At 42.6% G+C, this 16,056-nt stretch overlaps 2 protein-coding genes across 10 annotated transcripts in view; one reads left to right on the top strand and one right to left on the bottom strand.

Moving 5' to 3' along the window:
• Positions 1-16,056, top strand: part of AXDND1 (axonemal dynein light chain domain containing 1) — a 136,796-nt gene that overhangs the window by 112,986 nt on the left and 7,754 nt on the right. For 4 of the 6 annotated variants that reach the window (XM_035279266.3, XM_035279269.3, XM_078356218.1 and 1 more), the window contains one exon: positions 463-766. In XM_035279266.3, the coding sequence (XP_035135157.3) occupies positions 463-542 (80 nt within the window). In that variant the 3' untranslated portion in view covers positions 543-766. Of the gene's footprint in view, positions 1-462; positions 767-10,753; positions 10,977-12,882; positions 12,966-16,056 lie in introns of those variants that run through there. The other 2 variants (XR_013529486.1, XM_078356220.1) reach the window with 2 other exon arrangements.
• NPHS2 (NPHS2 stomatin family member, podocin) overlaps positions 6,993-16,056 on the bottom strand; it is a 31,571-nt gene continuing 22,507 nt past the window's right edge. For 2 of the 4 annotated variants that reach the window (XM_035279273.3, XM_035279271.3), the window contains exons 8-11: positions 13,222-13,425; positions 10,718-10,773; positions 9,024-9,102; positions 7,478-7,900 (exon numbers count right to left, since the gene is read on the bottom strand). In XM_035279273.3, the coding sequence (XP_035135164.1) occupies positions 7,622-7,900; positions 9,024-9,102; positions 10,718-10,773; positions 13,222-13,425 (618 nt within the window). In that variant the 3' untranslated portion in view covers positions 7,478-7,621. Of the gene's footprint in view, positions 7,901-9,023; positions 9,103-10,717; positions 10,774-13,221; positions 13,426-16,056 lie in introns of all 4 variants that reach the window. The other 2 variants (XM_002760322.8, XM_035279277.3) reach the window with 2 other exon arrangements.

The raw sequence follows: 16,056 nt of genomic DNA, 5'->3' as shown, positions 1-16,056 counted from the left end.
GGCTTGAAGGCCAGAGGCCTTCTGTACCTTCGCAGGGATGGAGCTTCTGTAGGGTCTGTGCACAGGAGTCTGGAGAGAAATGGGTGGGGAGACCACAGAAGGGTTCAGGAATGGATAAGGAAGGATTCTGAAGACTCTCTCTCTGAATTTTTTTTCACCAAGCTTCTGATGTGTACAAGATGGAAGGAAGAAATGTTCTTTTTCTTTCTCTTCTTCACTCTTTGGCCACATTCTCTCCTGCCCCAGGACCCAGAACTCAAGCAGTTAACTGACCACCCTTGAACTTGGGAAATGCATTCTGAATGCCAATAACCAATTTAGTCAAATTTGTGGCACCTGGCTTATTTGTAGCTTGAGGGTTACTCAGGCAGAAAAACTGTAAAACTTCTTTGTAAAATTAAAACCCCTCAGTAAATGTAAGATATTATTACTACAATAATCTAATTGTTTTTGTCTTTTTAGAGGTACCACGCAAGGAGGGTGCTCTCAACACTAAATCCAGAATCCGGACTAAATTTGTTGACAAAACGAAACCCAAGTAGCGTCCACAGAGCTCTGGGGTTCACATTGGCTCTATCCGCTGAACACACCTCAGATATCACTGTGTTACAGAGCTGATGTGGCTCAGTTGGAGGGACTCCCTTTGTGACAGCCACTAGAAAAGCCACAACGTACAACCCAAGAGCATTTTCTCTTTAAAAGTCACAGCGATGGTTGTAGGGAGTCAGTGCCTTAGCTCACTTCTCATATTAAAATTAGCTTGTGCAAAAGTTTGCTAGCCTCTTCAATTGATTTCCTAACAGAGGTCTGTGAAATGTCAGTTTCTCTCAAGAAAATAATGCGTTTTGAAAACTTTGAACTCTGCAGACAAGACTTGCAAATTTGAAAAAAGGATTAGTTTTTCAATTTAAAAGAGAAGATCTTGGCTGGGCACGTTGGCTCACTCCTGTAATCCTAGCACTTTGGGAGGCCAAGGTGGGAGGATCACTTGAGGTCAAGAATTCAAGACCATCCTGGCCAATGTGGCAAAACCATGTCTCTACTAAGAACACAAAAAGTAGCCAGGTATAGTAGTGTGCACCTGTAGTCCCAGCTTACTCAGGAGGCTGAGGTGCTAGAAATGCTTGAACCCAGGAGGCAGAGGTTGCAGTGAGCCGTGATTGTGCCATTGCACTCCAACCTGGGCAACAGAGCAAGACTCCATCTCAAAAAAAGAGAGAGTAAATCTTGATGATGCCCTTAGGTTTCTGCAGCATTTTCAGATTTCTTATGGTTTCTGGCATTTTTATGATTTATTTGATCTTTGCAATAACCCTCAAAGTAGGTGGGGGAGATACTGTTATTCCCATTTCCCAGAAGATAAAACTGAGGCCCAGTGATTATAAGACACGGTCTCAGAGCTGACTGGTGTCAGAGCCCCTAGATCACTGTACTCATGTCTAGACTGTTTCACAATAGTGAAAGGCCACCAGGACATTGCTCACATGATTTCCTTCATAGGGGCCTGTGTTGCTGAATCACCCAGAATCTCCATTTCTTGCTTTTACTGTCTCTTCTGTCTGCTCTGTTCATGACCCTGAATCTATCTAGGCACAAGAGATGGACTAACCTGCACATGACGAGTGGATGTTCTGGGCAGTCACTCAGCAAGGGCTCCCTGCCACCTCACTGCTCCTGGTTCGTTTGCCTTTGCTCTTAATCTCTAAACACCTGTGGCAAGATTTCTACACTTGTGTTGCCTCCACATATTTGGTATATCTTTGGATTTATCTCCTAGAATTTTAGACCTTTACCTGTTCTTCCAGCGTCAGAAACCCCCTGACCCTAGAATCCCCATCTTTATTTAAGCCAACCTTGGCCAGGCCTGCCATTGGCCATCATCAAAGTATGTGAGGGATGGGTTTCAACATTCCTTAGGAGGTACCTGAGACTACTAGATGGAGTCTGGCCGGTTCCACTCTTTACCTCGTGGAAAAGAAAACATGAAATTCTTCAGAAACTCAGCAGTGCTTCTGGCCCAAATGACAGACAAGCTGAAGCTGTTGGCTCATGCTTACAGCTGCTGCCTGACGGAGTAGAGCCAGCCCTATCTTTGCTCCTTCCCAAAGAAAATCCTCCATAGCTCTAGAAAATTTGGGGACTTTTTGTGAGGTCCCCAAATTCTTATTAATATATTTTTTATGAATTTTTCCACCTGGCAGGAATGAGTTGTCATTTCCATACAAATCCATAGCCCCCATCCCTGAACATGAACCTTGTCCCTTAGAATGTGCCAAATACCATGTCAGCTCCATTGTGTAGAAGGCTTAGTCTCTAAATGCCAGTGTTATATCTGCTGCCATCACAGTTGGAATGAGGTGATTGGCATCGTGGACCTTCATTAGCTGAGGTGGTTTGGTTACAAGCTACCTACTCTTGTAAACCCACTTAAAAGGATACTTTATTGAAAGGATGCTGGGGGTTCAAGGATTTGAAGGGACGTTTTGAAGAACTAGGCTAGAAACAGACAGGAACCAGCTAGCTTTAGGTCAGGCACAGTAATTCCTTCACCATTTTGCTCTAGTGCTACTACCAAATGAACTCCAATCATTTATTTCATCCTTACATTATTCTGCCAAAGTCTCAAGAGAGAGAAAGGCTACCCTATAGTCACAAACCTCCCCATGGATGAACCAGGGATGATGAGAAGACTTCAGAGACCTCTGTGGCTTTCTTAAAGCAAAGGAAGGACACTTTGCACTGCTGTTCCTCTAAGATGGGACACAATATGGGGAAAGGAAATCAGAGTGGTGTTAGGAAGGCATAATGAGTATTAGGCGGTTTAAAAAAAATGTGCGCCACAGAGAGGGCACCTGCACTGCTGCTGTCTGCAAGTTAGCCTGGACAGTTCCACTCTTCCAAGTAACTGCTTTGTGGGAAGGTTTAGATAGGGCTTGAGACCCTGCCACTCCTTCTCAGAGTGTCCCTGAAGTGGTCTCCCAAGCAGAGTGGAGGGAGGAACTTTTGCTGCTCATCACTGGCACTCAGGCTGCCAGGTGAGGCTGTTGTGCTTGCATATGGGAGACCAGGCATTCTGTGCTTAGAAGGGATGCGCAGACTGAGCCATGCTGTTCTTGTCTCTAGAAAGCTGCCCTGGCCCTTCAGAGAGGGGAAACTGGTTAGCCTCCTCCCACTTCTCTGTGTCCCAGCCCCTAGTCTCAGTGGCGATGTATTCCATGTCCTGTGGTACCCGAGTGGGTGCTGTTTTGGGAGTGCATACCATAATGTACTTAAGGATCTTAGAAAGTTTAGTGAACAGACCCCTCAACCACCAGGCCTGGCTCTTCATCATGTACCCACACCAACTCAGTGCACGTGGGCTCCATGAGATGCTCCCCTGAGAGATCCGGTTCCACTCACACAGGTGGTCTCATTGACTTGACTGGTCAGGTCACTTGTCTGCTACCTTGCAGCACTCAGTGATTGCACTTTCCTCTTGTTCTTGGCCTTTTCTAGCCGGAGATCAATGACCCAGATACTACCTGGAAACATACCTTGCATTTCACTTTTAAAGCCCGCTGGAAATTCTGCTTGCAGGCCCCAAAGCTGTCTATTCCTGGAATCAAATAAGTATCCCATCTACCAGCAAGTATTCCCCTACAGGAAACAGAGGAGTTTCTCTAAAGTTAGGAATAAAAGTTCTGTAGCCCTGCTGCCTAGGCCCTGCATACTTGCAAAACTGCAGTGCTTGCTATCTGAGCCCGAGGCTGAGGCAGTCTGTGGCTATATTGAAACGAAGTTGTGTCTAGGGTTCATCAATACTTCCATCACTGCCTCAGAAAAATGGAGAGCTCATTCTAGCCAGGCCTGCCACAGCCTCAAGGCAATCTCCCATTCAGGATTGCTAAGAACTCCACTAGTCCCTCTGATCTCAAAGATTAACTCTGCAGAGTGCAGGTTTTTGAGAAGCGCAGCTTGTCTAAAATGGTGCATCAAAGAACATGACCAGTGTAAGGCAGCCTTCCAGAAGTTCCCTAAGCAGTCCCATTATACAGCAGTGTGCCATTCTGCCTGGACAGTGCTTCTATTCTTGAGTGTCCAATGAAAGGACACTTGCAAGACTGTAGTGGCTTCTGTCTCTTTGGAGGGCATCCTCTTGTATTTGCAAGGTTTGGGTCCCACGAGCACCTGACCTGTCAGAGCCATACTTTAGTCTGCCTCTAGGCCAGCTTGAGAAATATATTTGAAAGTCTGAAGATTAAGAGTTTCCATGATCTGTCTTGCCAAGGCGAACTGATTTTTCGAAGGCAAAATGTCCCCACCCCTGCCTGACCCAGATGTCTGACAGATCCTGGAGTTCACAAGATATTACTAGTAATTCATCTCTCATGTTCCACTCTGGCCATCCAAACAGTCAAACCCAGGAAAGAAGGAAAGAGAAGACAAGGAGAAGGAGAAGTAGGAGGAAGAGGGATTATTTGATTTTTGTCTGTAACTATTGCCCACTAAGAGGAAAAACTCTTCCGTCCCGTTTTTGCTCTGCTAGTCCAAACTGCAGAGCCCCTGCTGCACCCTAATACTATTGGTGAGCCATGGTGGCCCTCGAAATTCTAAGGAAGGCATCCAAAGCCTCCATAGGGCACATTTCTGATGATTTTAAGCCCAACAATCTGCAGTATCGCAGCCCTTAAGCTAGCTGCTTGCCATAATAAATTCAGGTCTGAATATACCGATGCCACATCACTGTCAATTCCAAATGCACCACTGTCATAGTGTGTGCCATAGACTTACCCTACTCTCAAGGGCATGTCACTTTGGTCATCGTAGACTCCAATGACAAACTGGAACATCTTATCCCCATGTGTCAGCTTATTTCCACTCTCTTAAGATTAAAGTATCAGGAAAAAAAAACTATTCCGGGAACATATCATGGTTTTAGATTGCACTCTCCAGCTTGTCTTCCAGCCATCATTTCACAATTAGTAATCAGTTGCTATGTAGCAGCTGGGTCACCTCACCTAGCAAGTCCCTGAAGAATTTTGCTTTTGACTGTCCACTATACTCTTTCACCCAAACAAACTTTTATAACAATGCGTCCCTACTATTTCCTTCCCATCGAGCCCACCAAACAGTGGAAGATACAATAGGCAGTCCCAGATATGTAAACAAAATCTGCCTTTGACAGAAGAAAATAGTGTTATAAGGAACTATGAAGAGTCATAAAATTCATTTTTACCCTGGTATTCACTTCTGATTGTTCTGCTTTTGGCTTGTCTTATGCCTAACCCAGCATGACTCTACCTTCTCCTTCATTACCCATGCCAAAATGTGCTAACCTGAAATCAGGAACCATATATGGTGTGAAAAGTCACCAACAACCTTTGGTACCATCTTAATTCCAATAGCCAATACAATGGAATGGGTATGGGCCAACACAGTGGGAACAAGAAACATTTCCCGCTTCAGGAATGCTCTGATTGCCATTGACCCTTTAAATGGGCTAAACCATCTATGGCCATGGCCTGGCTGGTCCATGAAAACAAGCTGCACATCCCGATAGATGAGACATTCTAGGAAATCACCTAGGAGTTCCCTAGCCCACGTCCTATTGCTGCTTCATCAGTGTTTGCTTTCTTCTTTCTGACACCGTACTCCTGGGCCTGGTAGATTTCGTTAACTGCCTGTGACTTACTTGGATATGACAGCCTTTTGGATTCCACACTTGTATTTTGGCACCCCTTCATAGTTTAGAGCTTTGCCTGTTCCTTTGGCTCCAGAATCTCCCAGTGAAAGACCACAACACTACTCAATCTATGGCTGTCAGCACTCTCACGCCCGCACAACAAAGTATGGTCCTTAGGAACAGGGACTGGGGAGACTTTTAATAAGATATGGAAATATTTTTAGAATTGGATTAAATAGGCTTTTGAAACAAAGCAAAATTTGGAAGTTACTTCTTAATACATAGTCACCTTATAAGCTGATTGTTGTATCAATGAGTGAGTTTGGCATGGTTATGTAAAAATGTAGGTTTTGGAATTATCTGAGAGTCCTGTGTAAACTTAGGAAGAAAGCCCCAGAATATAACACGTTTGGGCTGTAAGAATATCTTAGAACTAGCTTGGAATGTGTGGGTTTTCCCAGCTGTGGGTGGAAGTAAGAAGTTCGCTTAGAGACGTAGACAGGGATGCCTCTGAGTTTGGCAACATTTCACAAGATAGTGCTAGGGATTTTTGTTTATTTCATTTTATTTTTGAGGGGTGAGGAGGGAGAGAGAGAGAGAGATGGCAGAGAAAGAAGGAATGTTGAGATATTAGGATAGGCAAAGCATCCGTAACTTGGGCCTTGTTTCTATCAGTTAAGCATAGTAGAAAGCAGTCTGTCTTCAACAAACAAACTGCTGCGAAAGTTTCTAGGCCCACTGTTAGGAGCTTAGATGCATTTGATCACTGGAATAATGTTCAGCAGGGTCTTATGGGCTAACATTCATAAAAACTCAACATCAGATAACATGAAGAGTAAAGAGGCAGTTTGATGAGGAGAGAACCAAACATTGTGGCACTTGAGTTACCCTGTCTCTCTGTGCCAGTAACATGAAAAGCCCATTATAAGTAGCATTTTACTACTATTATTTTAGTAATGTTAGAATGTTTTATAATGTTAGTGCCTTTTTTAAGTTTATAGAGAATTTGCTTAAGTATAGATTTCTTGGCTTTCTTATTTACTTGGCTAATTGTACAAGGCAAATCAGTGGAAAATAAGACTTAGAGAAATGTATCTATATTAAGAAATATCTGTATAAGAGAACAGTATGCCAGGGCATGTATAGGTTACCTAATATTATTACTGTTTGAAGAAATAAACAAGCTGGTAAATTCTATATGAAAACAATTACTCTTGGGCCCACTATTTATAGTGTTTCTCCCCCGGATTTTAAGCAACATGTGTCAGATGTTTTTTTTTTGTCCTTTTATTTATTTATTTAAAAAAGGAGTCTCCACAAAAAGAATTCCTTTTAAATGCTTTAATTAGGGATACATTTTATATCTGGATCCAAGTACATCTCTCTTTTTTGCATTCACTCTGAAATATTTAACTGTTCACTTTAGGTAACTATCAGGGTTAAGTGTGAGTAATTTGGGGTGGAACAAAAAGATGGAGTGTGGTTGAGGATAACTAAGACGTGCCTTTGAAGATTGGTAGTATCACTGGAGAGAAGACCCCATCTTCAGGTTAGAAGAGCAATAGCGTGTGACAAGCACAATCATAGGCACTTGTAGGAAGGGCTGTGGGCGCTGCAGCAACCGTGCCAAAGAGGCCAGAGGACATACAGTGAAAAGGACATCTGAACTAAGTTCCCCAGAAGTCAAAATTGAACCTAGACTTAAAATTCTTTCCACAGTCAAATGTTGACCAAAGCTGTTTCCCATAATTGCTCTGGTTAGATGGGTCACTGAAACTTGTTTGCCTTCTCTGTCATTACGTCATTTCACTGTCTTCTCATGGATGGTGCTGCATTGAGACTTCGTGCATTCCATGGTCATTCCATATGGCAACCAAAGGAAGGGCAGGGAATGAGGACAGAGGGCCTCCCTCAGGAAAGTGGCTTTTCCATGGCAGGCCACATGATGCCTCACCCTTCCTATAACATGGGAGAGTCTTTCTTTTTAGGATTTAGTGGCTCAACAGGTTTGGAAGGACTTGGGAAGGGGAGGCTTCCCTGAGTCCTGTTGCTGGGAGGAGACAGGCAATTCAGTAGGTCAAATGGCAAAGGCAAAACCACAGTGGAAGGCTTCTCTGTGGACAAAGACTGAAGGGTGTGGAGATATCGAAGCTGAACAGCAGCAGGGGTGCCTGACAGAATCTCAGCTGCCATCCTCAGGGACTCGGAGGCAGCCTTTTCCCCTTCAGCAGCGATCATCTAGAAAACAGATGTGACAAAAAGCAAAGTAATTGTCCTTAATTCCCTGAAGGTTCCATCACTACGCATGTGCCTCAGCAGACAAGCACTGAGCATCTACTATGTGGCAAGCACTGTTAAGCATTGAACAGGTTTAGTCTTCTTTCTGAAGGGTCTTGAGCTGGGGAGACAGATTAAACTATTAATCACAATTTAAGATGGAATTTGTTTGGAGCCATGACAAGTATAAGTGAAGTGTTAGGGGAATTATTAGCATCTGGTGGGCCTTCAAAGATTAGGATTTTGCCAGCATAGAGAAAAGATTAGCCTGCATTCCATGCAAAGGCATGACATGAAAGGGTGACCCCAACTCAGGCAAAGTGAATGGGTAAGCATTTCTGAAGAGAAAGTGCTAAGCTCACTACCCAAATGCCACCTGGAAGTGGGTGAAGAGGACTTCACTCAGATCGAGAAGCAACTGCCCTGGGGACTGTCCTTCCCGCCTCCCCTCAGTGGTCCACGGGTAATGATCCTCTTTCTGGTACAGGTTTTTATCTTCATCTGCTCTCTGTTCTTTGAGAGAAATCTGCCTCCCTTCATTCTTCATTTTCCTCTCCCCAAGGCCCCCTTAGCCACACCTCAGTCACCAGAAGCTGCTAGCTGCCACGTTTGCTTCTCGCTGGCACACCTGAGTGGAGCTGAGTGGCATAGGCTTCTCTTGGCTCTGGCATTGAGGGAACTGGGCCCCAATCATGGTTGTCCCTCCAAAACTTACGCCAAGCTTTGGATACAGTTCCAGGGGATACCTAGAGGTTAGGGTGACCACGATTACCAGGAAAAGATGCCAGCACTAGAGAAGAGGGACGATGTGTGCGGTGAAGATGCCTTTAAGGAGAGAGAGGGAAGGTTGAGACTCAAGCAGGAGGTGGTCACTATTATCAGTAGCCTCAGAGAAGGGGAGGAGTTGCATTAGTCGGTCAGGGGGCTGTTAACACACTTTAAGAGAGCAATTTTAATAAAGTTGGAAGGGCCCAAGTCAGCTTCGGCCCAGTGCCTAATGAATGGACAGGAAGCAAAGGGAAAATGTTCTCCACGAGCAGGCCTTCCTTGAAGAGCAGTCTAGGTGGGAGGGTGGAGTGCTCACCCGCACTTTGGCCTGTCTTTGCGCTTCGGCCTCCACAGCCAGTGAGTGCTGAAGCCCAGCTGGCAACCTCACATCTTTACTGAAAAAGAGAATGCAGGCATATAGGTGTGCAGCCATGATTTAGAGGCCAAAGCTTTCACACAGACTTGCAAGCCTCTCTACTGCTGTCTCACGATGAGTAGCAAATTCTGAGTTACCAGAGTGTGCCACCTCTAGACTTCTGAGGTCAAAGGTAGGCAGAGAAGGGCATCTCCAAGGTGGATGCCTCAAATGCAGGTTTGTATTATTGCTGATGCTACAGCAGAGCTGTGGTTTCTCATCAGCAGCACAGCAGGTTTTGTATTGATGAGCTGTGCTCAGTTTTTCCACTTAGGATGTGATCTAAACCCCAACTGAACAATGGCCTGAAGAGCCACACCACTGAATAAAGATAAGGGTTATTTATCCAAGTTCATAAAAGGGAAGAATTGATTTTGAAAAGGGTACAGCTGACCAAATAAGAACAATGCTTAATGTATTGCATGAAAGATATGAAATTGTCTTTTGACTCTGATTATAACTCTCAAAATGCATCTATGGAAAACAGTTTAGCCATTCCTCAAAAAGTTAAATACGGAGTTACCATTTGACCCAGTAATTCTACTTCTAGATGTAGACCCAAGAGAACTGAAAACATGTTCACTCAAAAACTTGCAAATTAATGCTTGCTGTAGCATTATTCATAATAGCAAAAGAGTGAAACAACCCAAATGTCCATCAACTGATGAAGAGAGAAAATGTGGTTTAGCCTCACAATGAAGTATCATTTGATCATAAAAAGTCATGAAGTACAGACTCATGCCTTGAGCATGGCTGAACCTTGAAAACATTATGCTAAGTGCAAAGAAGCCAGACACAAAAAGCCATATATTGTATGATTCCACTTGTGTAAATTGTCCAGAAGAGGCAAATCCCTTGAGACAGAAACTAAATTAGTGTTTGCCAGGAGCTAAGGTATACATGGGGAGTTCCCACTTAATGAGTATAGGCTTCCTTTTGGGCATGATAAAAATGTTCTGAAATTAGATAATAGTGATATGGTTGTACCCCTTTGTAAATATATTATACCAAAACCACAGTTTAAAATGGCTAAAATATGAACTTTCTTTTTTTTTGGAGACAGAGTCTTACTCTTTACCCAGGCTGGAGTGCAATAGTGTCATAGCTCACTGCAGCCTCTGCCTCCTAGGTTCAAGCGATTCTCCTGCCTCAGCCTCCCTAGTAGCTGGGATTACAGGCATGTGTCACCACACCCAGCTAATTTTTGTATTTTTAGTAGATACAGGGTTTCACCATGTTGGCCAGGCTGGTTTCGAACTCCTGACCTCAAGTGATCCACCTGTCTCAGCCTCCTAGAGTACTGGGATTACAGATGTGAGCCACTGCGCCTGGGCAAAAATCGGAAATTTCATGTAAATGTTATATAAAATAATTTTTTAGATGCAGAGGGAAAAAATAATCAGAGTAATTTGTCCAAAAGTTATAGTGGTTGTGTTATGGCTATAAGATATTGGGTAATTTTTTCTCTTTCTTACAAATTTATGCTGATATGGCTGTAGTGCTCAATGAAAATAATTTTTCAAATGAAAAATTTAATATGAAACAAGAATATTTTCCTTTATCATACTGTTCTTCCTAGTTAATTTCCTACCCACATTTCTATTCTCTCCACTTTAATTCCCCAAATACAGGTCACTGAATCCAAGGCAACCTGTGGAGAGAAGAGTTGAGATGTCAGTGAGAGCCTCCAGGTGGGAGGAGAGCATGCCTATACCCTGATGGCCATTGTTCTGTACTAAGGAAGGACATTCTCTTTGAAAGGACATTATTTGCCTGTTTTATTTAACTCCACAGTGCCTTGCAAAGAGTATTTAACTTTCATAGTGCCACCCAATAAATTTCTATGGAATTGAAGATGGTGTGGTATGCTGAATAATGGTCCCGAAAGACAACCCATGTCCTAATCCCTGGATCTGTGAATGTTACCACAGGAGGGATTTTGCTGGTGTGATTAATTTACGGGCTCTTGAGATGGGGATAGTATCCTGTATTATCCAGGTGGGCCCAAATGTAATTATAGATGTTCTTGTAAGAGGGAGGCAAATGGCAATTGGACTACAGAAGAGGAGAAGGTGATGTAATGATGGAGGCAGGGATCAGAGTGATGCTCTCTAAAGATGGAGGAAGGTGTCACGAGCTGAGAAATGCAGGCAGCCACCAGATAGATGCTGGAAAAGACAAGGAAACGGATTCTCCTCTCAGAACCTCCAGAAGGAACTGGTCTGGCTGACACCTGGACTCTAGCCCAGTGAAACTGATTTTAAACTCTTGCCTTCAAAACTAAGAGAATAATTTTTGTTTGGCTTTAAGCCACCAAGTTTGTGGTAGTTTGTTACAGAAGTAATAGGAACTAATACAGATATATTTTTAAAATCTGTTTTAAAATGTACTGTGTTGAGAACCAGTCTGTAGTCTCTCTTCCAAATGTCTTTCACTCATAGGATGTTTTCACTTCTACAACTGATGCTGGTGGCTCCAGTTTCCCCCTGCTTCCCACTCCCATACATCCCTTTGATTGAAAGTTGGAAACGAGAGAGGGAAGAAAATGGACTATGGATTCTGGAAAGGAGGGGCAGGGCATGGAGCTCTCCATGTTCACCCAAACTCTTCTTTTTACACTTATTTTCAGGTTATTTTTTAGTGGTTAGGCAAATAGTAAGCATAGTGCCTTGAGAACCCTGAGAAGACTAATTTGGCAGTATGGGTGAGAATAAGGAATATTGATAAAGACATCACAGAATAGGTGGCTTCTTAAAGGACAAATAAAATCTTGCCTGTGGAGAAAAGAGAAGTATTCCAGGCAGAGGATCCAGCCCAAGCGGAGGCAATGGGAGCACAAAAGTACTGAATGCTGGACAGAAGCTAAAGTAGGCTGGAGTATTAGATTCAACGGGAGAAGGATGGCAAGAGGTGAGACTACAACAGCTGGGTCATTTATTCATTTATCCAAAAAACATTATCTGTCTTCTGTGTGATAAGCCTGTGCTGAGGACCAAGAGATGGATAAAATATAGCCCCTGCTGCTATGGAGGACATGGTCTGGGAAAACTAATGTCTTACACAGATGGTCCCCAACTTGTGATGATTTGACAATTTTTGACTTTTGTCATGGGTTTATTAGGCTACATGCATTTTTGACTTACAATTTTTTTGCTTTATGATGGGTTTATAAGTCAAGGAACACTTTGTTTATATATTATAATCAGTGTAACAAGGGCAAGCTTGAATGTCAAGTGTCTGGGCTTTATCCTTTAGAGGAGAAGGATGAATAAGGAAGGGAGGCTGAAGGGGGACGTTCCATAAAGCACAATTACTACCTGATTCTTGGGGTCCCTCTGTTTGAGGTCCTCCTTCCAACTAGACACGAATCACAACCACCTAACCCAGTTCTGGGCCTGGGTGTCCCCACAGCTTCAGTGACAGGCTTCATTGCTGGTGGTAATTGCCACTCCACTGGCCAGCTGCCTGCTGTCTTTTCACTTCTCCTCTGACTATCTTTTGCTAACCTGCCTTGGTAAACATCAAAGCCACCAACCCTGGCTGTGGATGAGCTCGCCGAGGTTGTTGCCTGTGGACTAGAGGAAGCTGCTTGTGAAGCAGTTCTTGCTGTTTCCCCTCCTTGAATTCCAAACTGATTAAGTCTAGACAATGGGTTTGGTACTTCATCATGTGAAGGTCTATGACCTCTTAGCTCTTGTTATCTGAAATACTTATTTGAACTTACTGTTTAACCTGGCACTCATTATGCTTGTTTCCTCAGGTAGACGATAAGCTCCTTATCATCTTTATGTACCACCAACCCCACTGTTCCTGCCAGCAATCATTGTCAATACTTGATACTACGTGAGTACTTCGCGATGAATTTAAAGTCACTGGCGTAGGTCTGACAGCAAAAACTGTGGCAATGACTAACAAGCACCACACTGATAACTGTAATTGACTCTGAGTCAATTTGGCAACTTCCTAACTAGCTATATGCTCCCAAATGGATGGTCCCTAAGGGATGGAACTGGCCATGGAAGATTTAATAAATGGCCAATGAACAAATGAATAAAAGATAAATATTTCAACATACTGAACATTACATTTATCTAAGTACCTTTGCATCTTGGGCGATGCTCTTCCTCTCTAGAAGAATTTCAGTGAGGGATCGATGTGCCAGGAGACGCTTCATGGTGGTTTGTACAAGGAATTGCACAGCTTTAGATACATGAGCAAGACTCCTTAGGAGAAGAGAGGCATTTTCCATTCGGTAGTAGCAAATGGCATCTATCTCCATTATAAACATGTCTTTGGTCACGATCTAGGCAGAAAACAGTTTGGATGACAGGCTTGATTCTTGGGCTCCTTTCCTGTGTAAGGGCGGAGGACCTAAATGTGTTCAAAGGGAATTTTCTCAGCAAGAGAAAAAGAGAGTTGGCCTACCCTTTATTTAAAATAGACATGTTTTTGAAAACTATGAAATTTTTATGAAATACATGAAAGAACTCACAACTTAAAAGAATTCTGTAGTAAATCCTTTTGTAAAAAAATCAGAAACAATTTTCTTGTATGAAGACACTCAGTTGATTCTAAACCAGGTCTTTCTTTTCTTTTTCTTTCTTTCTTTCTTTTTTTTTTTTTTTTGAGACGGAGTCTCCCTCTGTCACACAGGCTGGAGTGCAGTGGTGCAATCTCAGCTCACTGCTACCTCCACCTCCCTAAACCAGGTCTTTCTAAACTGATACCAAAAAGAAAAATCTGCTAAAAGAGAAGCATGTTCTAGGAAGCAAGCACTGTAATGTATTGCTTGCTAGAGTGTACGCTAGGGGATGCTTTGATGATACACATCACAAGCTCTAGGAAGATGTATGATCTTGGCCGGGCACGGTGGCTCACGCCTGTAATCCCAGCACTTTGGGAGGCCAAGGTGGGTGGATCCTGAGGTCAAGAGATCGAGACCATCCTGGTCAACATGGTGAAACCCCGTCTCTACTAAAAATACAAAAAATTAGCTGGGCATGCTGGTGCGTGCCTGTAATCCCAGCTACTCAGGAGGCTGAGGCAGGAGAATTGCCTGACCCCAGGGGGTGGAGGTTGCAGTCCGAGATCGCACCATTGCAGTCCAGCCTGGGTAACAAGAGCAAAACGCCATCTCAAAAAAAAAAAAAAAAAAAAAAAAGAAAGATGTATGATCTTAACATTTCCATTCTTATATTTATCATAAGAACATATGGATTTAGCTATAAGGATGTTATTCACAGTATTGCTAACTGGAATACAAATTGGAAAGAATTTAACATCAACAGTAGGGATTTGGTTGAGTAAAATGTGGTACAGCTATTAATGAAATGCTGTGTGTCGATTTAAAATAAAGAGGTAGAGGCAATTAGCTAATATATGAAAAGATGATCACAATATATTGTTGGGTTAAGAAAGACACATTACAAAATAGTATATATGGTATAATATTTACCCATCTGTAAATATAACCACATACATAAAAAAGTCTGAAAGGATATACTTCAAAATATCAACCGTTAACAATGGGTAATAGGACTGGGGTGAGTTTTTTCCCCCCAATTTTGTTTATTATGTTAAAATACCTATACTATAAAACTTACCATCTTAACCATCCTTTCAGTGTATAGTTCGGTGATATTGAGTGTACTCATAATATTGTGCAACTATCACCACCATCCATCTCCATACTCTTTTTATCTTGTACAACTGAGACTCTGTATCCATTAAACAATAACTCTTCAATTTCTTCTTCTCCTCAATCCCTGGTAACCACCATACTACTTTTAGTCTCTATGAATTTGACTACTCTAGGTTCCCATACAGTATTTGTTTTTTTTTGTGTGACTGGTTTATTTCACTTAGCATAATGTCCTCAAGATTCATCCATGTTGTAGAATGTCAGAATTTCCTTTCTTTTTAGGCTAAATAATATTCCATTGTAGGTTATATATCACATTTTATTTATCTCTTCAGCCATCAATAGAGACTTGGGTTGTTTCTACCTTTTGGCTATTGTGAATAATGCTGTTATGAACACAGGTATACAAATATTTCTTCAAGACCCTGCTTTCAATTCTTTTAGGTATGTATGCAGAAGTGGAATTGCTGGGTCATACAGTAATTCTAGTCTTATTTTTTTGAGGAGCTGCTATACTGTTTTCTACAGTGACTGCACCATTTTACATTCCTACCAACAGTGCACAAGGGTTCCTTCCAATTTCTCTACATCCTCTTCAACCCTTATTTTCTGGGTTTTTAGAAAAGCAGTAGCAATGTTAATGAGAGTAAAGTGATATATTGGGATACTGATTTGTATTTTCTGAATGTAGTGATGCTGAATATCTTTTCATATACTTGTTGCCCATTTATATATCCTCATCTTTATTGTCATCTTTATGTCTGTTCAAGTCTGTATTAGTCAGGGTTCTCTAGAGAAACTATGTAATGTGTATGCGGGTGTTTGGGTTTCACCATATATATATATGCATGTACGCGCACACACACACACACATATGTTGGGGTGGGGGGAGAAAAAATATTGATTTAATGAATTGGCTCATGTTCTTGTGGAAGTTAGCATGTCTAAAATCTTCGGGTCAAAGACCCAGAGAAGAGTTGATCTTTTCTTTTTGAGATGGAGTCTGCTCTGTCACCCACACTGGAGTGCAGTGGCGTGATACCGGCCCACTGCAACCTCCACCTCCCGGGTTCAAGCGATTCTCCTGCCTCAGTCTCTTAAGTAGCTGGGATTACAGGCACATGCCACTACACCCAGCTAATTTTTGTATTTTTAATAGAGACAGGTTTTCACCATGTTGGCCTGGCTGGTCTCGAACTTCTGACCTCATGATGTGCCCCGTTTGACCTCCCAAGGTGCTGGGATTATAGGCGTGAGCCACCACACCTGGCCAAGAGTTCATCTTTTCTACTG

This window comes from Callithrix jacchus, chromosome 18 (assembly GCF_049354715.1).
Source record: "Callithrix jacchus isolate 240 chromosome 18, calJac240_pri, whole genome shotgun sequence".
In the NCBI taxonomy this organism is placed as follows: domain Eukaryota; kingdom Metazoa; phylum Chordata; class Mammalia; order Primates; family Cebidae; genus Callithrix; species Callithrix jacchus.
Note: the sequence above shows the minus strand (reverse complement) of the source record. Positions and strands in the feature narration are given on the sequence as shown.